The 22,351-nt window shown below is 41.0% G+C and overlaps 1 protein-coding gene across 2 annotated transcripts in view; it reads right to left on the bottom strand.

Annotated features, from left to right (window-relative positions):
• Positions 1 to 21,707, bottom strand: part of rnf123 (ring finger protein 123) — a 101,644-nt gene extending 79,937 nt beyond the window's left edge. Inside the window, exons 1-24 of one of the 2 annotated variants that reach the window (XM_029501423.1) lie at positions 21,550 to 21,707; positions 20,919 to 21,033; positions 20,599 to 20,683; positions 17,862 to 17,941; positions 16,909 to 17,006; positions 16,691 to 16,745; positions 16,095 to 16,180; positions 15,786 to 15,872; positions 15,639 to 15,706; positions 15,257 to 15,382; positions 14,346 to 14,460; positions 14,103 to 14,207; positions 13,686 to 13,811; positions 12,269 to 12,361; positions 11,766 to 11,839; positions 11,526 to 11,643; positions 10,561 to 10,660; positions 10,285 to 10,346; positions 9,434 to 9,505; positions 8,748 to 8,868; positions 7,509 to 7,610; positions 3,083 to 3,189; positions 2,736 to 2,928; positions 2,481 to 2,626 (exon numbers count right to left, since the gene is read on the bottom strand). In XM_029501423.1, the coding sequence (XP_029357283.1) occupies positions 2,481 to 2,626; positions 2,736 to 2,928; positions 3,083 to 3,189; positions 7,509 to 7,610; positions 8,748 to 8,868; positions 9,434 to 9,505; positions 10,285 to 10,346; positions 10,561 to 10,660; positions 11,526 to 11,643; positions 11,766 to 11,839; positions 12,269 to 12,361; positions 13,686 to 13,811; positions 14,103 to 14,207; positions 14,346 to 14,460; positions 15,257 to 15,382; positions 15,639 to 15,706; positions 15,786 to 15,872; positions 16,095 to 16,180; positions 16,691 to 16,745; positions 16,909 to 17,006; positions 17,862 to 17,941; positions 20,599 to 20,683; positions 20,919 to 21,000 (2,301 nt within the window). In that variant the 5' untranslated portion in view covers positions 21,001 to 21,033; positions 21,550 to 21,707. The remainder of the gene's footprint in view (positions 1 to 2,480; positions 2,627 to 2,735; positions 2,929 to 3,082; positions 3,190 to 7,508; positions 7,611 to 8,747; positions 8,869 to 9,433; positions 9,506 to 10,284; positions 10,347 to 10,560; positions 10,661 to 11,525; positions 11,644 to 11,765; positions 11,840 to 12,268; positions 12,362 to 13,685; positions 13,812 to 14,102; positions 14,208 to 14,345; positions 14,461 to 15,256; positions 15,383 to 15,638; positions 15,707 to 15,785; positions 15,873 to 16,094; positions 16,181 to 16,690; positions 16,746 to 16,908; positions 17,007 to 17,861; positions 17,942 to 20,598; positions 20,684 to 20,918; positions 21,034 to 21,549) is intronic. The other variant, XM_029501422.1, reaches the window with a different exon arrangement.
• Positions 21,708 to 22,351: the final 644 nt, after the last annotated feature.

The following is a 22,351-nucleotide window of genomic DNA, read 5'->3' as shown; positions in this document are numbered from 1 at the left end:
AAAAAAAACAAAAAAGTCGAGCTGCAGTCAAGAGAAAAAAAAAAACTGGATCAGATCAATATCCTCTGTGGCCTCACTTCGCCTTTGAAACCCCACCAGTTTTTCAGAAGTCATTATTTTTAGCCTCACTTCCGCAGTCGTCCATCAGCTCGAGGACAGTCAAGAGGAGTCCGTTCAAAAACGCTCTGGACCTCTGTGGGCCTCGCTTAGAAAACATCTGCCATCAAAGAGCAGCACTTTGGCATCACTCCCTCATCCTGATGTAGATAACAGACCCACAACAACACAACAAATAAACACTATCCCTTTTCTCTCAAAATTCTCATTTTCAAGTCAACAACTTTGCCTCAATGTAAAAGGTTTATATATATATCTCAGGAGAGAATGGGGGATGAGGCGGAGCAAGTTTTCTGTTGCATATCAAATAATCCCTCAGACAGTTTCCGGTCAAAGTGACTACACTTATAGTTGTGTGAAGAAGAAGAACAATAATTCTTGGGATGCGTTGGAGCGATGAATGAACCGAAAAGGAGGACGTATTTGTCAGCTGCATTAAAAGGATCCTTCGAAATGGGAGAGCGAGACTCCAATGGTGTCACAAAACTGAGGCTTAGAATTGCTTTTTAAAAAAAAACGACCATAATTTTGATTCTCTGCTCTGGTGTTCTTTGCATTTTAATTTAATGCCTCAGGCCTGTATAATCATCTAAAAACCAACCTGTCACTGCAGCTGGAAGGTAAATGTTGTACCACACAGTTATATTTCACTGCAGTTCTCTGAAATGTGATCGGCTGCTCTCCTTATTACATTATTATTGCTATATTATCCTATTAATTATATTTAAACATCACCATTATATAGCAGTTGGAAAGGCGACATTGTACTCGGTGCGCATCAGTGATTTAAAGAAAAAAGCTCTGAGACGTTGCATCTTCAGGCATCTCTTCATCTCAAATTCCAGCTCATCTCTTATTCAGTAGACGCTGGAGTTTTATTTAAGAGCAGCTATAAGGAGGAGGAGAATTAGAAAACCTCAGCACTGTTATGAGTGAATGCATGCAGATCAGTTAGCAGATTACGTAACGACTTCACGGCCACATTTCAGAGTTTGTCCGGCCGCAGACACAGCCTTCACACGAAGGTCATATTCTTGCATATGAATAAAATATGCAGCATTAACCTTTTTCTGTTTATATCCCGACAGATGCTCACTTCATGTAATATGTTCCTCCAGCCTGGGCTTAAATTCAACGCTGAGGGGAAACGAGCAGAGATGTGAAGCCCGGTGGACGAAACTCCACATCGTACAGGCTTGGGTTAGACTACGCAGGTGTACTTCGTAGGCAGTTTCATCTGAATGTCACGGCGTGCTCGGTGGTGCAGCCACAAACAGCAGCAAACAGCAGAGCCGTCGAATGACCTGGTCTTCTTCTCTAACTGGTCTTAAATGGGATCTGATCCTCATCTAAATTACAACAAGGAGTCCCTGAGCTAATTTCACACAAACAAGGTCTACTCTGCCGTTATTGGATGAAGCCATTTAAGGTTCATAGTGCTGCCGGAGAAATAAAGTGAAGTTTTGAATTTGATAGCTGGTTAAACCTCCTTTCGTTGTTGATCAATGTTCAGCAGGAACTTTGGACCGTTCATCCTCATAAAGCTGCTTCAGTTCAGTGTGACCAGCTCCTGTCTGGCATCCCTACTGGTCTAAGGCCTGGGAACTGACTGGACCACTTCAGAAGATGGATTCACTTTGGGACACCATCCTACTGATGCAGCAGTGCCTCCACCCTGCTTCCCCTTTGGTAAGATGTTTTCATGCTGGATGTTCTGCCTATTAAATCTTAATTTGTTATGCCCATAAAACATCATCATCATAAAACACCTCAAACCTGAATAAAAGAGACAGCAGATACCTTTGCTGACCCGTCTGTTGATGTATGTTCTGAAAAATGTTTTAACTCCAGGGCTTACTTTACGCTGTGTGTGTATGTGTGTGTATGTGTGTAGCTGTGTGAGCAGTCTGACCCATGCATGACACTAATCGAAGTATCATAGCTGATAACTCCAGAATTTGCCTTTTGGATTTGCCTGCTAATAAGATGCCGGTCACAGCAGCAGTTTTTCGTTCATCTGCATGTACTGAAGGTCTGTTGTGTTTACTTCTTCACCTTAAAAGAGTCACACGGCAGTCATACAACTATAAAGAGTACAAACTGGTTGAGCAAGAAAAACAGATCAAATAAAATACTGTGCATCTTAAATAAAGATCATGATGCAGCAGGTGAAACAGGTTCACATTTATTTTCCAAATCTGGATTCAGATTTGGAAAATATTGAATGTTACTAGAATAGATCAGTCAAACTGAAATATTCCTCCTATTATCATTGTGAATGTGGAGATGAGAACTGATGAACTCAGGTCGTCTTCACTCAAACCGTTTCTGCGACAGCAGGAACCTCAGGAGCTTCCGCTCACCTTCCCCAGCTGCTGATGGACGCTCAGGTTGTACATCATCACGATGCCGTCGACTATCTCCAGCAGGGATTTGTCAGCAATCGGCTGATCCGGCTCTTCCAGCGGCCGTCCAAGCAACAGGCCGTCGTTACTATGGCTTCCCTCGACTTGACATCAAACAGAAGAAGAAACAAGCGAGGAAAAAGTTTACCAAGATGTAAGAGATATTTACTTACATGCTTATCTGTCGAGCCAGTGTGAGGTGAAGTTACTCACTGTCCTCCTCGGTCCTCTGCTCCACAGTCAGGGTGCGAACCTTCACTTTCTCAGGCTGAGTGAGTGGTCGTCTTGGCGTCATGAGACTGACGGCGGCGGTGCTCAGAAAACGGTTGGCCCGACCCAAAGTGGGAGAGCTCAACCAGCTGGGCCTCGCCAGAGCTCCGCCCATCGCTGCTGCACCAAACGGCCTCTGAAAATATCAAGAGGGGAAAATTAGGGATGGGATGATCTGTTTTATCAAATAATGAGAAAAAAAGATTTTTTGGGGCTTTTAATGGTCCACCTTGTTTTTTTCTTAGCTAATGAACCTTATTCGCTGACTGATATTTTTCTACGGTGACGACACAGACCTGTGCCGCTCCGCTCTCCTCATCCTCATCCAGGTCGTCCATAGACGTGGTCTGGATCTCTGCAGGGTCGATGATGATGTTGGCTTTACTAGCCAGGTCATCTGGAAAATTAAAGAAATGATATAAATCGTTTTAAAACAATACCTCAGTTTGGTCCTGAGCTTTTATTTCCCCAGAAGGAGAGGAACTGAAAACAAGAGAAATTGCATCAAAGAAGAAAAGAACAGACAGAGAGTCATTGTGATTAGTTCAGTCCTGACACAGGAGACAGGTTATATTTCAGAGAGTCTTCCTTTTTTTTTTTTTTTTTTTTTTTTTGAAAGGCCTCAGAGAGCCGGTTGACCAGGAACCAAAGATCATGTGTGGAGAAACCACAAGCATCAGTGCAGCACTCCACCACTCTGGGCTTTACATCACACTGAGGAGGCAGAAACTTTGCAAAGACTGACCCTCAGTTTTAAGCATCATTCCTGGAGGAAACCAGGCAAAATGAATCTCCTGTCCAACACCATCCCATCTTCGGAGCAGGGTGGAGGAGGTCGAGTGAAAGTGGTCGGGGCTGAGAGAACTCAACAGATCAAAGTACAGATATCTTTAATATCTAAAGGTTTACTATCCACCAATACCCAAAGCAAACAACCAGGACAACACAGCGGTGAAGTAGGGACTCAGAGAAAACCCTTAAATCGATCATCTGGAGACAGACGGTCACCCGTACAACCTTACGAAGCCTGAATATTGCAGTTTTGCCTTTTTATAAAGGTTTGAATACAGATCGAAGAGAAACACAAAATATATACGATTCCAGCGCATACGCTGTATCTGTTAATGTTCCTTGGTAATTAATGAAAATATCCTCAAAGCAGGATGGCACAGCAGAGGCAGGTTCTGGGTTCAAACCCAGTCGCTGGCCTTCCTTTACCCACATTAGCTTAAATAGAGACTATAAATCATCTAATTTCACTTAAAAACCAATTTACTCTCAGAGCAACAAAAGAATAAGATTACTTCACTTGCGGCAATTTGACCAAAATCGTAAAATGCAAAAATGATTTACAATCCTATCCTCAACTGAAAGTTAAATACACTTATTTTTCTTCTGCCGTAATCCTTTTCCAAGTAATAAGCCCAAGCAGCTCTGTGCCTGAACAGCAGCTGCATGACAAGCAAAATGATGTTCACATTCGGAAACAGTGAAATTGGTATCCTTTCTTAAATCAACTTTTTGTTTGATCAATTAAGAAACACAGATACAAATTTAACTGAGATCTAAAAACAGAAAACCTTTAAAATAAATCCAGCGAACCCTCTGCTGATATACCTTGTTTACTTCCCTCCTCTCACAAGTACTTTGTGCAAATGGAAAAATGCTGGCGGGCATTCAACCAAATTGATCAGCGAGCTGATCAATAGATGAGGTCAACCTTAGTTAACAACAGATGACACAACATCATAAGAGCAGCTCACGGGTGATGAATGGCCCAGTGATTTAGAGAGCTAAACGATAGGGGGTGTTAATCAAGCCTTGATTAAATGCAGGTAGAGAAGTGCAGGCTGGACACAAATGCTGATGAGAAGGTAAGAAAAAGAAAGAGGGAGATTTGAGAGGAGGAGAAAGCCGAGATATGGAGAATGAACGACGACCTGAAGTAAATCAGTCACACATCTCCATCAGCCTGTAGGTCAGGTTAGTCCAAAAGACACTTCAGACACAGAGAGCCAGGCCTACTGTCACAATACTGAGTCACGGGGTCTGCAAGTATCCTCGACTCACTCTGTTTCCAATCATTAGATGACAAGACAGAAAGTCACACCTCCCCGGAGAATATGAAGGGTGTTGGGTGTCTCTGGAAGCTTCTATTTCTGAGACAGGATTTAATCTTTTTCCAGATCTGCAGCAGCAAATAGCAGATATTTGCTATTTGCTCGGTCATCTACTAAATAAACAGGTGAGCTGATAACAATCATCGCGGTATAAGTCGACGATAGAGAGTCAGGAACCAGTCCTGGACAGGGACTGAAAATGTGTGATGTACCGCTCGCAGCCTGTCAGAGCCTCCAGCGTGGAGAGCTCTCCTAATGAGGAACAATTAAGCATTATTATATTCACATATGGTCTTACCATAATAACACACACCATCTCCAGTTAACAACGTATCTTCAGGCAGTGGCACCTAACCACAACACCAAAAGAGCGTCGATGGAGAGGTTAACATGTTGACGGCGCAGCTTTCACAGTGAAGTTAGTTAAAAGAAGACAAACCTTCAGCAGCTTTTCAAGCTGAAACACTCAGTTATGGACACCTCGTGAAAAACTGTCAAAAATAACTCGGTGACTTCAGCTCATAGACACAGATAATCATTAACACACTTTAAATTCAATCCAACAAATCACAGACACACTGTGATTCAACTGACAAAAAGTTATTACTTCACTTCTATCCTTTTACATCAACAGCCTTCGTTTCATTTCAGAGTCAAATTTGTATCATAAATCCTTTGAATCCATCAGTGTTTAACTGAGTGTGTTATAATGCTACACAAAACCAACAGTGGTTGGTTGTCTCAATGTGACAGAGAACCACCACATACACTTAAAGCCATCAAATGGTGACAAAATGAACACAAAACATCCACAAAGAGACTCCAAAATATCACAAGGAGACAGAATATCATCAGAATGCGGCACAGAACCAACATAAAGAAACACAAACCCAGTACAAAGATTCAAAACATCCACAAAAAGCAGCAAAACCACCAAGAGACCCCAAAGAAACTAATCCATCCTGAAACTGGCAGATGTTTAAATTAACCAACTAAAAACATCAACTAATAAATTGAAAATTTTGCAGAACTCATTTGAATTATGATTCGATGAGTCTTCAGACAATAAAAGTTACTGTCTACAGTCACAAAGGGAAAATATTCAACACCTTTCGAAGTGACATCGAATCAGATTTCATATTTTCGAATATCCTCAAAGGGTTTTTCTGGAGGAAGTGAACTCTGTGCTTTTCACAGTAAAACCTGCAGATACTGACACAAACAGACTGACATCTCCACCTCTAAAAATATGTTTACGACAGCATAAATAAACCTTCAGGCTGACGGTGAGGAGCCTTTGTTGTCTTCAGCTGCTCAGTTTTTTTCTCCCATAAGACGGGCGACGTTTGAAGGACATGTGAAACATCAGCCCCCACTCATCACTGAGCTAAATAAAACTGAGGACCAGCTCCATTTGGAGGAAAAAAAATTAAATGAATGAGCTGCTGCAGCAGATAATTGATTCTAGTGGAGCCACTCAGTCTTCTTTGGCAGTGAATGAACGGCAGGTTGCTCGTACAGTAAGTCTGGAGAGGGAACATCAAATCAAATTACACACCTGTCTACCAAATCTGCTGATGTGCAAAAAAAAAAAAGGGCTTCTGAATGGAGACATTTCATCCACTGAGGTTCAGTGTTTGTGTTTTTCCTCAGATTAATAATTACACAGCTGCCTGTCTCCTGAAGAAAACCACGACCGCCTCAGGATATTTGTCAAGTTTACACCATTATTATTATTATTATTCTGTTAACTGAGAAAACTGCTCATTTGCTTTGCTTGTGTTAGATATTTAGTTCTTGTTTACAGATTATTTAATAAATACAACAAAATCAATCAATCGTGACACTAAATAACCTGTATATTCACATAGAATAAACTCTAAATTAATGTTTTCATTTGGTTTACTTGCTTTAATTTGTTGCATTTAAAGAAAGTAGATAAAAATGTAGACACACAACAACACAAAGACGACTGTTTACCAAAGTATGAAATTTTTCTGGTTCATTTTGCCTCATTAGGAATTAGGACATGCCTGTAGTTGTGTTTCTAGCACACCTCACACAAAGCAATTCGTCCCTCTAGTGGAGCTCAGTGAACTTGTGCAGGAGACCTGATTAATTGTCTCGGGACAATTAATCTGGTCCTCAGGTCCAGCCTTGTTTGAAGCTTTAGCTTGTCAACCAGCAGTCAGGAAACAAGAAAATTTTACTTTGTGTCAGGAAAAAAAAAAAAAAAAAATCAGGATAAAGCTGAAGACCAACCAGCCAACCATAGCAAAACTGCAAAACTGTAACTAAGGAATCATAACAAACCAACAAGCAATCACGCTCACATAAAGGTTTAAAACACACCTAACCCAAACCAATCAACCAACCACCCAGTTAGTTCAATACAATTGCATATTAACCAACCAACCAGACTACATCGACAAACCAACATATCAAAATAGGAAAGCAAATTAACCAATCCACCAATGAGATTTTACTTTACAGCTCCTGTTTGAAATATGTTTTTTATTATGATGGTAAAATTTTCGTCTTCCTTCTTTGCTGTTGTTTAACCACTGAAATCTCTTTTTAGACGAGACATACCAACCTTTGAGTGTTTTCTTCAGGTGTGAGAGGAGCCCCCCCAGTCTTTGGAGGTCAAAGTAGTCCACTTTTCCATTGTAGAAGAGTTGGGGGGGGACGTAAGCCTCTGGAAAAAAGAGGATATGGCAGTGTTAGAGGGCAGAGGTGATGGATGAGAAGGAGGGAGAGCGGAGAGAAAGCTCAGAGGGGTAAAATGAGAGGGGTGCAGGGGAAATTCAAGGGGTTGATATAAACAGAAAAAAGGGCAGAAGGGCAACGAGCAGAACATGAAGCAGAGGCCCGAGGTGGAGATAACGGGCGTCGGGGGAGCGAGGGCAGAGCCGAGAGAGAGCAAGCACATTAACAACCTTCATTATCATCCAACAGCAGAAAATGTACAAAGAGCTTCATCGACCTCGTCCTTATTTTCAGTGATTACGAGACGGTCCCCAGAGGTGAGGAGCCGACATGAGGGAAACAAACACAGATGACGTGCACATTCACACAAGCACACACTCAATCTACATCCACAACACCCCCAGTTATGGATTTAATGGCAATATCCTCCATAAAAAAACAACCAGGGATGAGGGACTGATGTGTGTCACTGGAAAAAGCTCTGAAGAGACCAGAAGAAGATGCTGTCAATGATGAGGCCTTAAAAACAGTAACAACAGTATAGTTGGACAGACTTATTTACAATGTAAAGACATAGTGGGATAACTTGGATCGGAGCAGAGATGAAAGTCACCTCATCACTCTCCGACTTCTTCTATTCTGTGTTTCGGTAACTGGTCTGGTCTGGTAACTGGAAAGTCGGATATTTGTGGACTGATTGCCTTCAGTGCATTTAAATGCATCGGCCCTGCTCACATGTGAGCTGTCACCACAGGATTTCCTTCACTTTAACTTAAAAACCATCCAGTCAGAGGCCCAAAATGTGGCTGACGGAGCATGAGTTCTGGCCTGAGATCCTGGTGGTCTAGTGCTACACCTAGTGGCAGGGACGCTTCCTGACCCTTCAGCACACTTACTGTCATTCATTTCTTCATTATTTCTATGAGAAATGAAATAAGCTATGAATCCTTCTCACCAACCCTGAAAGTTTTCATGTTTTATCTTTTCACAACGCTGAATCAAAGAAGCTTTGATCAACAGAAAAGGACCTTGCAAAATACATATTTGCATCAGCAGGACACAGACAGCAGTCAGTTTCACAGCGGTGCTCTCCACGGATGACGCTGAGCACAGTTCACTGTTGTACCTTCGTTCCTGATGCTGCCTGGACTCTTCCTGTTGCCTTCGTCCCAGCAGGTTCTGACAGCTGTGATGAGACGGTGGAGGAAACACACCATGTACTCCGGCGGACACAGAGCTGTCGGGTGCTGCGCGGGCACACAAAAACAAACACGCTTTTATCTCTTTTTTCGAAGCAAACGTGAGAAGGTGTCAGGTGCAGGGAGAACAAATTCATGTTTTCTCCTCTGGGCTGGTTTATAAAATATATCTTATTAGTTAATTCAAGACCTGAACTAAAAGACAATGGATTGTTTTTTGTTTTTTTGTTTTTTTCTGGCCAGCTGAACTGGAACAGACATGTCAACAAACATGACCAGAGCAGAAATTAAGAGTCATTATTGATTAATTTCCTAATAGTTTTTTTTAGTTGATCCTCAATTCATTAATTGATTATTTAAGTGTATTTTGTTGAAAACCCTAAACCTAACCCAAACTGATGGTTGTTTATTAAAGGACAAGAAAATCTGAAATTCAGAAGCTAAAAGTAGAGTTTTTCTTAAATAATTGCTTTAATGAATCTATTTATTATTTATTATTATGTGCAGCGTTATTCCTGACTGGGCTATGTCACGGTTTCCGTTCAGTGCGTCTGTAAAATATTTGTTGTGTTGTGGACCGTGCGACAAAGAGAGTAAAAGGTTCCCGTCTCACCCCTCGGTTGCTGGCGTTTTCCTGGAGGAATTTTCTGAACTTGTTGAGGAAAATGTAGCGAGAAGCTTCTCCCTGAAAGAGACACAGTGAGGGGAACTGTTTAGTTAATATTGCCATCATAAGTGTATCCCCAATGGCTGCGCATGGACAGAAATAATACACGTGTACTTTATGACAGGAATTTCACAGATAACAACCTATATAATCTTCCCAGAAATGATCGAAGACGTACAAAAATTATTTAAAAAAAAAAAAAAAAAAAACGTGGAGGAGGCAGCAGCTGTCGAAAAGGTTTAAGATACAAATTTCAATTTGGTAAAATGTAAAATGGCCTCCTATGTTTAAGTGGTTTCTTCTGTTTGTTCAGTTGGAGTATGGAGGCCTGACACTTCTGTTTTCGGTTTTTTAGAGTGTAGTTGTTTTTTACTTTGGATTAGTTAGGGAAGATAGTTCTCATCAGTAATCTCCCTGAACTTGGCTGTGGCGTATGAATATGTTCCGGACAGCGCTGAGCCAAACTAAGTCACAATATATAAACAAAAACTTTGTGGTGAACAGGCAAAACCCAACAATCAACACACCGTAGAAGTGTTTGGTTGCCATGGCAGCTGTGTTAATGAGTAGTTTTAAGGAGCCAAACACACACATAAATAAATAAAGCATCAGCAAACATCTGGGTCTTCCCACACACCCTCACCCTGAATGCTCATTTATCTCTGTAATAGTTAAAAACCGACTTCAACCATTCTACCGAAACTTCATTTGATTTTTCCTTCATCCTGTGGTCAGAGAGTCAACAGATAAAAACCTTTAATATATGTAAAAAAAAAAATAATATCAACTGCACATACCGTTGTTTTGTCTTTGTTATTGAGCAGCAACCTCAGGATCTGAACCTGCAGCTCTTCCACCACTACACCAGAGATGAGACACACAACGCGTCAGTTCGGGGGGATGTTACAGACGTGACTTTTTCACTTCCACAACATGAAACCGCTGCAGCTTTTCAGAGCCCGGTTGTCTCTTATAAAGCTAACACGGTTGAATGCGAGAAAAAAAATTAAGCCCGGTTGTCTCTTATAAAGCTAACACGGTTGAATGCGAGAAAAAAAATTAAGACGTTGCACCTTCAATCCTCTTCTTGAGTCTCTGACACCCTCTCTCATATGCTCGACGCCTCAGACGTTCATCTGCACTTTCATCTTTGGGCTCACGCTCGTCTTTACCCTGCGTGGAAGCAAATCAGTCAGTCAGTCAGTACACAGTAAAACGAAACACACATCCTTACAACTAATTAAATAATTGATCCAGAATTTACCCACTTGCTAATCCTTTATTACCAAGAGTTTCACAGCCGCAAATCAGTCCTAAATGACCAACACAGCTTTGGTTCAACTGGGTTTAAAATCGTTAACTTTAACATGTGAAGTTCCTCCTTTCTGAAATGAATTGAATTGAATTGAAATCAGAAATGTGTTCTGAAAATGACATGCAAATTACACAAAATGACAGTGGGAGATTGACTTTGGTTGGGAAGGCTGAGATGACTGTCAGCACCAACCACCTCGTCAACCTGCATTATCTGCAGAGCCAGCAGGGTCCTCAGCAAGAGTGGACTAAAACTTTTATTTGTCCACCAGCTCTAGAGTCAAGATTGAGGAGATTAAAAAACCAGCAGGGCCAAAGGCTGATTTATGAGAGGGCGCACCATAACAAGATATGTTCATATTTTTACAGTGTATTTCCTGTTTCCTATAGCTGATAAGAGAGGAAGACACTGGAGGAAAGTACAACTTGTAATTCATAAATGTTTTTGTTGCTTTCTCACATTTAAAATTTGTACGTAGCAAAAACTTTTGCATTCATGTCTTTACATATAAAACCTTTTTTAAATCAGTTATTTACCGATTTGGATAAAAACACAAATTCTAATATATAACATATTATAATATTTAATCAGTGAAATCATTTTATCTGGTTTTGTTTAGTCACTCTTACTGCTGGTTTTAGTCTGAAAGGAGTCTGGGTCTGACTCACCAGAGGAGTGAGGAGAGGGGAAGGTAAATAAAAGCACATAGTGAGTCAGTTTTACCTCTTTGTCAAAGTGTGTGGGCCACCAGGTGGTCGGGATGAGCTCCTCGAGTCCCGCTTCCTTCACTCTCAGAGGAGTCTTGATGTAAAAAAACACAACCGAGCGCAAAACGTCAAACGTACCATTTGTTAAGGACACAACCCGTCTATGACGTGACCTCAGTGACGTAGCTCAGTGGATGTTTAAAAAAAGCTAATCACAAAGTATTTCCGCCTCATAGGTGGATTAAATCAAGGATATAAGACGTTGTTGAGCAGGTATTTCCTGGACTTCTCGTGATGCAGGATGGCCGTGGTCAGCCGCAGGTAGTGGATCTGAAACACAGGATCAGATCACAGGACTGTAATCAATCAGAATCTGTTCCTTTATCTGGTGATGACCTCCCTTCGTTTAAACTATTTCACTGATCCCAGAGATCAGCAAGTGCTTTGTTTTTTATATTATTGGGATTATTTCTAACTTCCAAACAAAAGCTGTAGATTGGGCTGCAGGTCCAGCCAGAGCCCACATGGTCCTGCTGGCCTCCTCTACACGGAGAGTGACTCCCTCTGCCATAATAACCTCACACATATCTCTATATTTCACACTATTAGGTAGTTTGAATCAAATGCATGTTTAGGTTGATAAATTGGGTACTTCCCTAACTTCTCACTGTTTAACGTTTCCTGCACCCAAACAAATGAAATCCAGACAGAGAACCAGATTCTCCTCCAATTGGTTCCATGAGCTCCGTTCTGTCCTACCTGGAAGCCCAGGTCAGGTATGATGGGGGAGAAGCGATAGGCCCTCAACAAGGACATCATCAGCTGCTTCAGGCACTCGTTCACCTCATAGTCCTGCAGAGACAGAAGGAGGAAGGAGCGGAGGAAGAGGAGAGACACTGAGCAGCTGAATCCAGATAAGAACTTTGTTGCTGCCTTTTCAACTCACTTGTAACGCAGAAAAAGGCAGATGAGCCAGAAAAACGCTGACACCGAAATAACAACTACATTTTATGGGCAAATAAAAAAAATAAGATTATAAATACGGGTGTCAAATTGTTGCGTTATTGCGATTAATTAATTACAGTAATATTTATACCGTTTTTTTTTTTTTTTAATCAATTTTTAATCTCTAACTTTACTGTTTCTGTATGCGAGTCAGTCACACACTGAAGTGGCCATTGATTGGCTGTCACTGTTTAGCATAAGCTGATGGGCTCCCATTGTAGTTTGGAGAGCATGGTGAAGAACAGTGAGGAGGGGAGAGGAGACGAGAAAATGGAGGAGCATGTGAGAGTTGTCGGTCTAATGAATGGGAAATTTACATTTCGAAAAACACCCTGACGGCACCATTGATAAAGGTAGAGTGATGTGCCTAAAAACAATAAATCATTAATAAATTAAAAACAATAAATGACTTTACAAAGCCACTTTTTTGGTGTATATCAATGTTTTGATCTGCCACAATAATGTAATGAATTTAAATGAAAATACCTCAAGTTGAGGGCTTTTCTCAGCAATTTTTAGGTGAGATAAAAAAAAATATTAATTAGATCAACTAATTAATTAATTAATAATTAATGAATCTTAAAAAATGTTTAATCTTGTCAGCACTAATTATAAAACAAATTAATTGATCGTGTGATTAGAAGTTTGAGTTTAGATTAGTTTCTGAAGAGCATGTAAACACTGGAGATGACTCTCTGATGTTAAGCCAAAGTTTTTGTATGCATTATGGATGGGCAATGAATATCGATTCATAGATTTATCAATAACTTAAAAAATGAAATAGCTCATGTGATGATAATCTCTACAAAGGGGGACATTGCTATTTCGCTTGTTCTCAGTGGCACCCAGAAATATCGTGTTACTTCTTCACATGAGAAATAAGGCTTTTATTTTCTAGATTTGTCCCTTACATGTGCTGTCGGCACATACATTTTTAAACATTATAAAGCATCAATTCAGGGCAAAGCACCGGTAGTAGGAATTGTTCCTGAACTGTGGAACTGTGAAAGAGAAATAACCCAAAATTGTGCACAGTGTTGTTCACTGGCAGTGTGTGTGGAGCGGGCGACTGTTGATTAAAAGTGAAATATTTCCCAGCAAAGATCAAATACCATTTTTGCTCTAACTGTATATTCCCTACTACACACAAACTCTACATGTCTGAGTGTACCTCCATTAACAGCCAGAAGAGATCCAGAAGTTGTTGTATGAGCGGATGTTCATCAACTGAGCCGCCTCCCTCCAGAATCCCCAACAGGAAGTTCATCAGCACATCTTCCACCAGGTAGACTTTACACTGGACAGACATTTAGACAAACACCATAACTACATCCCTGTGATCTGTGATTATGTCCTGCTTGATGAACAGATGGCACAACAAGAGACAATTCAGTAACGACTCTCTACGTCGACAACATATTAGTGTACGATAAACAGTGGAGAAATTGACCTTCAGTAATGAGCACGATACATAAACACCACAAAATACTGTAACCAATGACAGCTAAGGTCCCTGTTTGTATTGTGTTAGCCATGTTAACACACTTACACAGCTTCAACCTGCTCATAAAAAAAAATGTTGGCTCACCATGAGCGGAGCGAAGTGGTTGAAGATGTGAGCCAGAGTGATGAGGACTGTGGGTTCTCCATGAAGCCTCCATACTGCACATTCCTTCTCCACCAGCCTCTCCTCCTGCAGCATGAACACAAAAAGACAAGAAACTTCAAAAATACTCCAATGCACAGAGGAAGAGGTGTCCCCGAAAACATATTTACTGATTTGGCAGGAAATAAAAATTCAACCATCTGAAGACACGGCTCCTGTTCCCACCTGTGTGTCGATGGCAGTGGAGAGGACGTTCTTGATGTAGCCCAACAGCTTTTGAGCTTTCGTCAGGTCTGTAGCTGGGGGGTTCTGCAGGGGCAGGTAGCCATCCACAGGGTACGTGAATCACACTCAGGTTAAAGAAAAAGACTGTAACAAGTGAAAAGTCCCAGCTGGGACAAAGTACTACATATTCCTGATATTCTTTTAAATGTATACATATAAAATTACTGGAAATTACTGGAAAAAGGACTCTGTCCTGATTGTCAGGCAGGATATTGGTGAAAAAAAAAGAACATTATATTGTATTAAAGAAGGCTTGAAGCTAGAAACTGACACCATAAATTTTATTACCTCATTAATGTTTACTGAGGTCATAAAACAAGCCATTTTTCCATAGACTTCAATACAACCATGTAGTTGATGCATGTCTGTGTCCCAGAAACATATTTATTATGATATAAATGAGAATTTTAAAATATCACTCCATAATATTGCATCTGAGTTATACTGTTTAAAATTTAAGCCATTTATTTCATTTTCTAAATACTTTATGTAACTTTTTATTCACTTAATATTGAACACTGTGGGTTGCCGTACCAAAGGTGTGTTTTATTAAAGCTATAGTTCCCCTCCAACCAAATCCCTCCCTCCCTACAAACAAAACCAAATGAAAAAATTTTAACTGGCTTAGATTAAGTCAATAAATCCTGATATTCTTATTAAATCCAGTTTTCATATTGTAAAATGTATTTTTTTTTATCTCACCTTTGCTTTTTTTTATGCTTCTCTACATAGCTTTAATTAACTATACTGTTGCTGTATAAATAAACTTACCTCACATGGTGCAACAGAAATAAAAGGAAGAGTGATTAAAAATGAAAGAAACCACCAAACCATCGATGCTAAAAGGATATCTGAGAGGTCTGCTGCCAAAGTTGAAAGCCACCGACTCTTTAAAGGAGAGACTGATGGCGGGAAAGTAGGCGACGCCTGGACCCGTCTTGATGTTGGTGAAGGCTGTGCCCAGAGACTGGCCATTTCTGAGGAGGACACAGGATGAGGTAACACTTGATGACTGTGACTGATTTAGTCACTACAAGGTTGTCCAACAGCAGCCAAGAAAGCCACTGCAGGACAGACACCCACACTGAACACAGCTGTCTTAGCTTAGCATATATACTGTAAATGTTTGGAAACAGCCAACATTGCTCTGTTTGGTTCATCCAAAACTCACCAATTAGCATCTCGTCCCTCAGCTCTTTGTCAGAAAGCAATTTAACTGAGTCAGTAACTTACAAGCAGAAAGTGATGGTTCCCTCGTCCAGGTCGATGAGACAGCTGACAATGTCTCCTGCCGCCCACGACTGAGGGAAAATAAAAGGGTCAGCATGCTCGCTGGGATGTATTTACCATATACCGTCCAAGTTCTAAATTACTGATCACCTTCCCGTAGTTGGTGGTCGTCACATTCCACTTTCTCACTCTATTTCCGTCGTATGCGTATGAATCAGGCGTGTCACCGACGCCTTCCTACAAGGAAAAACGCACAGAGAGTGGCATCTTCTGCATAATCACATACGCTCTGCGTTTCATGTCAAAGGCAACACAGATACAGATGAGTAATGCACAGAAATATAACATCTGAAAAGTAAACGGTTGACAAGGACGTAAGAACGATGAATTGTTATAGAACTCGCAGCAATTTCCAACCTTCATCTCAGCAGTGCACATGCTTTGTGTGTGTATGTGTACCTCCTGGTTGAAGCGACAGTTGAGAGTACACCACCCAATCTGCATCAGACCCTGAGAGGAGATCAGTACCTCGTAGGCCCACTTTCCTGCAGAGAGAAAATAAATAGATGACAAATACAAAAATCAAGACTTTTGGTTAAAAATAGAGGTTTCTTATCTAGTAACATGCCATTAAAGGATTCTTTCAGTAGCATTTGTAATGCACAATAGTTGTTCCCTGAGAGGTTAGACTTTTCTGCAGGTTTGGTCGAGGTTACGCTTGTTGTTGGACAGCATCACCTAAAGGTCGACCCCGCATAGATACTCTAACTCTGATATGGACTCCATGGAGTGAGCTGTTCAGTGTACAGACACAGCATGAGACAGCAGGCTGCATAATAAGACACTGTCTTAAACCCCCCACCCCCCCTCCAGTTTATCAGATGTTAAGACCTTTATGTCAGAAAAGAAACACTGCAGGTCAACATGCGGGCATTACATGTCATTACTGTCAGCACAAGACTGTCACGTTATCTTTGAGCTTCAAGGGATTCAATTCTGCATCTTTACATCCTTGAATGGGATGATTTGGGAAAGCGACGAGGGTCCTGGTTTACCTTTAAAAACACATGTGGTGGCTCTGATGGAGCTGAAGTTGCTGTGGCCAATAACCTGAAATGATAAAAGTTAGAATTTAAAGTAATTTCCTACAGAAACAGGAGAGAGTGCATCTTTTACTGTAACGTGTACCAGTTTGTATGACTATACCAAGATCACATGCTCTGGGGTCACAGTAGGTCAATTTATTTACTCTTGGGTTGAAATGTCATTTTACCCCTAACAGGTCATCGTCTACAAACAGAAGTCCTTCAAAGCCGCTGGTGTGATCCAGGACAACTGGCTGGGGACCCAGACGTCCTTCAGCAGCCTGATCTGCAGGCAGAGAAAACCAAGCTTTCTGTGTGAGAATAATTCAAGAGGATGCCTCCTGTGTTTAGAGTACACTGACATTGACCTGATTGAGTTTAGGTTTCATTCTCCTTGACCACCGTCCAGACTGACACAGCGCTTTTTCTCATCACGAAAACTCTGCATTTCAATTTGTATAAATTTAATAACTGAGCTCTTAGGAAATGATGACTCAAAATGTTGAGTGAGGCTGCAGCCTGAGTGGCACATTAAAATATCCACAATATCCGGATGAAACACATCTTTATTACAGCTGCATACTGGCTCCAGTCACTATAATGTTTGTAGTGTTGTTTTATGTTTTATAGCTTAACGGCATGTTGGCGGCTCAGTTCGATAATTGATGCTTTGTGGTGGCTCACTAACTTTCTTTATCATCACTCATTACAAAGTTTGGCACTGCAATTAACCATGGATTGATCTTCAATGTGATACTGTGATGACAAAATACAGTAGTGATTGTATCCGCAGCTCTGTAGTTACTTTACATTTAAGGTGCAAAGTTATCTTTATTATCATTGACATTATTACGTCCAAGGTAAAAAGTTGAACATTTCATTTCATCATACTCAGCAGCATAAAAATGTATAAAGTAGTTATAAGATAAATAAAAATTCCACTGTATAAAGCTTTGCATAAAATTGCACAAGTGGTTAATAAGCATTGTGCTGTGGTTAGGTAATATATTTATGAGCAGTGTTTCAAAATAGAAACAGTTTCCTGAGGTTCATTTGGTGATATTTCCCTTGATAAATTACCATTTAAACACGGCTACATAACGACAAAGAGGTGAAATCCCCGTGTGTTCTTGGAGTTTACCTCTGCTGTCCTCTGTGGGCTCTCCCTCAGACAGAAGTCTCTCCAGGTGAGCGCCGAGATCCTGGAAACTCAGCGGCTTCCTGTACAACAAGAGAGGGAGGAAGATGATGAAGAGAGAAGAGTCAAAGGAATCTTGTTATGTTCTCTGTGGTGCTGGTGATATTTTATTTAATTTCTGTTTCCACTGAGAGGATAGAGAGGTGTTATGTTGTATTTTATGTTTTACTCTCCTTGATAAAATATCCTTTGTATAGCTGATAATTTTGTCAGGTCTCCTTGTAAATAACTTTTTTTCCCTCAATCAACCTTCCTAGTAAAACAAAGATAAACAATAAAAAAGAATATTATTATATTCGTGGATATTATATAGAGTGGCTTCATACTCATATATAATATAGGACCATCCAAACACATTTACTGCTTATTCAGCTTTACCACCGAAATCATCTCATGAATGCATATTTTTTGATAAAAAAATGCAAACTCAAAACTCTCAAAGTAAACTTGTTGATTTCAATAAAAATCCTAAGATTAAAAGAAGTATGTGAGGCTGGTTCAGCATTCATATTGGAGACCTGCAGCTGCTGAGGCCTCTTGAAAGTGATGAATAACAAGTTAGATGGTAGAAATAGGAATTCAGTATGCAGCTTAAATTGTTTTTTTCTCTAGCTCCACACCGTGTTACTGATTTGCGAAACCTGTGGTGCAGGAAACTCATTAGATTTTTTTCCTTAATCATTATTAAATGGAGCAGTAGCTGGCAGTAACTTGTGCTGCAGCACAGTTACTTCCAGACTGAAGCGACACTGTCTGAGCTCCAGCTAAATATGGATCCAGGAACAGTGTGTCTTGCCTTATTTTTAAACATGAGATATGATGTGTGGCCTGCAAGAGCTTTCAGATGTCATCACCATGTGAAACTCATCCTGCTGCTGGAATTCGCTCCAAATCCTCACAGTTGGGTTTACTGAAAAGAAGTGTTTGTCTGAGTGTTTGTGTGTGTGCTGGGCTATGTATAGAGCTGATGAGAGTAACATGAAGCTGTCTGGCCTAAGGGAAAAGGCCAGCGGCTGTAAGGCACTAATTCAGGTTATAACACACACTGAATTTAAAGAGCTGTGACCAAGTTCTTGTCTGTTGCACAAGACCTCAGTGTGTGTCAACAAAAGAATCAAGCAACTGCGAGAAGAACTCATTATATCGGATCAGAGGCAGAAGAGATGATCTCACTACTTTTCCCCAACAACAGGACACACAGTGACAATCCAGACCTTCATGGATAAGCAATCTACCAACTCTCAGTGAGACTGAACCCAGAGAGTTATCTTTAACAATATCCTTTCCCCACTTTTGTACTGTTGACTCTATAAGAATCCATTATCACATGCCTTAAGAGGTAGCGTTGGATACAGATCAGAAAATTTGAGCAAAGACTCACACAAGTTGTTGACAAATTTGTCCACACAGATTAAACAGATTCTGCCTAAATATTGACATTTTTAAGTGGCTGTTGAATATCATTTACCAAACACAACTTTTAGAAATCATCATACTGGATGAGAAAAAGAAAATTTGACCAAGCTCCATGGTCTTATCTTTTCACTGTACTTCTGCCAAATGTTAGCACAAACTAAAAAATCTGAAATTAAACAGTCTGTTCTTTGTGTCATGGATTTCACTGGATTCTGGAAAGCTTCCTTCTCGCTTCTAAGATTCTGCTCAATGTTATTGTGCCTGCATCACATAATTTCTGCACATTCATGCTGCTCATCTCCTGTTCTGCCACTTCACAAAGGTCTGCTATTAAATTCAGGTCTGTAGATTGGTGAGGCCACTGAAGTAAACTGAACTCACGGCTTTGTACAAGAAACCAGTTTGAGACAACTTTTACTTTGGGGCATGGAACATTATCCTGCAGGAAGTAGCCATAAGAGGATGGTAGTCGGGCCATAAAGGGATGCAATCTTCTGAGGTTCAAACCTTAATTGATTGCCACTAAGGGCCTAAAGTGTGCCAGGAAAACATCCCCTACACCATTACCACCACCATCAGCATCCTGGACGGCTGACACAAAGAATGCTGAGTCCATGCATTCATGCTGTTGACTCCAAATTGTGACCCTCCATCCACTGTCTCTGCTAAAATCCAGATTCATCAGATCAAGTTTTGTTTTTCACGTCATTAGCTGTCCACTGCACCTGAGAGGAGGGAAATCTGATGTGGTCTGCTGCTCTGCTCACTGCACCTGTAAAGACTGATTATCTGAGCCTTTCTATCAGCTCCCAGTCTGTTAATTTTCCTCTGTTCTCTCTCATCCACAGATGGATAAAAGCTCAAATGATCCCTTGTATCACCAACAATCATAACAGTATCAAACTCAATGAACAAAACCTGAAAGACTTCATGGATTTCACTGCTGGCAAATGATTGGCTGATTGAATAACTACACAAACAAGCAGCTGCTCAGACGTCCCTGATAAAGTGCTTGGTAAGCATTATCAAGAGTTTCAGCATCATCAGCAACAACATCTCAGTCCTGTTTGTCCTCAAAACTTACAGTGATGGATAAATATCTAATTTTAACCTACATCAACTAAATATTGATGGTAATAGCATCATTTATAAACCAAAGCAGTAATTTAAAGTACAGTCCATAGATTAACTAATACTGCAGTAAATGATGAGTTGCAGCAGCGACTGAGACGCTGCTGTAGTGAGAGGATGTGCAGACTGTCACCTGAGGGAGGCCACTGCAGGTCCCTGTTTGGAGGAGGGAAACACATGATGCAGGTAGTCACTCAGCAGCTTCTCATTCACAATACCTGAGAGAGGGATACAGAAGAAGACCCATTTTAAAAAGCTTTTTCCGAAAATGTTCAGGTCTAAATAAAAAATAAATAAATAAATAAAAAATAAGGTTTTCACTCTGCTGTGAGACAGATGAAGAAAAATAACTCCACGACAGTCAGCCTGAGTCGGCAACAACAAGGAATCTGTACAGGATGTGTGTGAGGTGTGTGTGAGGTGTGTGTGCAGGGCTCCTCCGGAGGATCATACCTGTAGCTCTGGGTTTGTCTGTGTCTGAAGACAGTCTGTAGTTGCGGCGGGTCAAAGCTGTGCCTCCTCCTTTAGCACTCATGCTGTCTGACTGGAGTCAGCTGCAGCCTACACACTGTTGACACACAGGAGCACATTCAGGGATCCAGCCAGTTTTACTGCACGTAGCTCAGAGCACTTCAATGTATTTACTGCAAATACTGTTAGAAGAAGTTCTTTAAATGCAAATGCTTCCAATTCCACTGCTGATACTTTTTCTCTGCAGGTGCATTTATTGCAGATACTTTCTAACCGCAGCTCGTTTGACAGCTGATACTTTTGCTGCAGGTGCCTTCACTGCAGCTACTTTAATACCAGGTTTCCTCACGGTGACAATATGAGTGAACCCCAGTTTAGCATGTCAGCTAGCTGCTGCGAGTCCAACCCTGTTCCCCCGGTTGTTTACATAAAACCCCCTTCCCAGCCCCCCCGGACCCCCGTGTGGGTGGAGGCCGGCTGTGCTGGAGCTCTTCCCCCGGACCCAGTGCGGGTCGAGCCCGGCTGCTCTGCCCGCCCCCCTCGGAGAGATCAGCGTTAGCTGGAGGCTAACAGCGGCAGCTAGCAGCTAAATGAACTCGACGTTGGCACTCACCGCCGCCGTTTGGTCAACCGAGCCGGTCCTCCAGCTGTGGCCCGTCAGAGAGGCTAATGTTGGGGCAGATAGATGGGATATGTCCCGCTGGAGTCCGGAGGAAAAAGCTAATTTCTCCCACAACAGTCTCTCTCTGTCAACACCTCTCAGGCTACGGAGCGGCAGCTGGTCCAAAAATACTGTTCTGGTCAAAACGCGAAAGAAAAATGACAGTGAAGTTTGATTTGATTTTATTTATTTTATTTAAAAAAATGAAGGAAGTATTATACATGACTTTCAGGAGCGATTTTTAAAGCTGAAGAAATCACAGCTTTTTTTTGTCAAGGAAAACGATCATTAGCCACAAAGTCTTGTAAATCAAACAAAACGAACAAAAAACGAGATTGTTTACACATAAAGAATATAGATCTGGAAGAAAGACTCAAGAAGCAAACATACAGGAGCCAGAGTCACTGCTATTCTGATTTATCTGATTATTCTGTTATTCTAAAATTACCACAAATTCAGTAACACCCAGGAAACTGGAAATACTCCAACAACAGCTTATGTTTGTTTCCAGGCTCCAAACATAAATCAGTGACTTAAACTTGTGCTGACATGTTTTTAGAGATCAGTGTTGACTGTGAAGCAATAATCCAGTAAGGAAATAGAAGCAGTATAAATCCTTGAGCAAGAAACATGTGATTTGAAAGAGGACTCTTTAAGGGTATTTAAATAAGCAACAGCCTAAAGTTTAACTCTGTCACCTGACCATTCTCTGTCAGTACGGATGATCTGTTTACAGAAGGGGAAACCAATGTGC

Source organism: Echeneis naucrates, chromosome 5, assembly GCF_900963305.1.
Source record: "Echeneis naucrates chromosome 5, fEcheNa1.1, whole genome shotgun sequence".
Classification (NCBI taxonomy): Eukaryota; Metazoa; Chordata; class Actinopteri; order Carangiformes; family Echeneidae; genus Echeneis; species Echeneis naucrates.
This window is presented reverse-complemented; position numbering and strand designations above follow the sequence as displayed.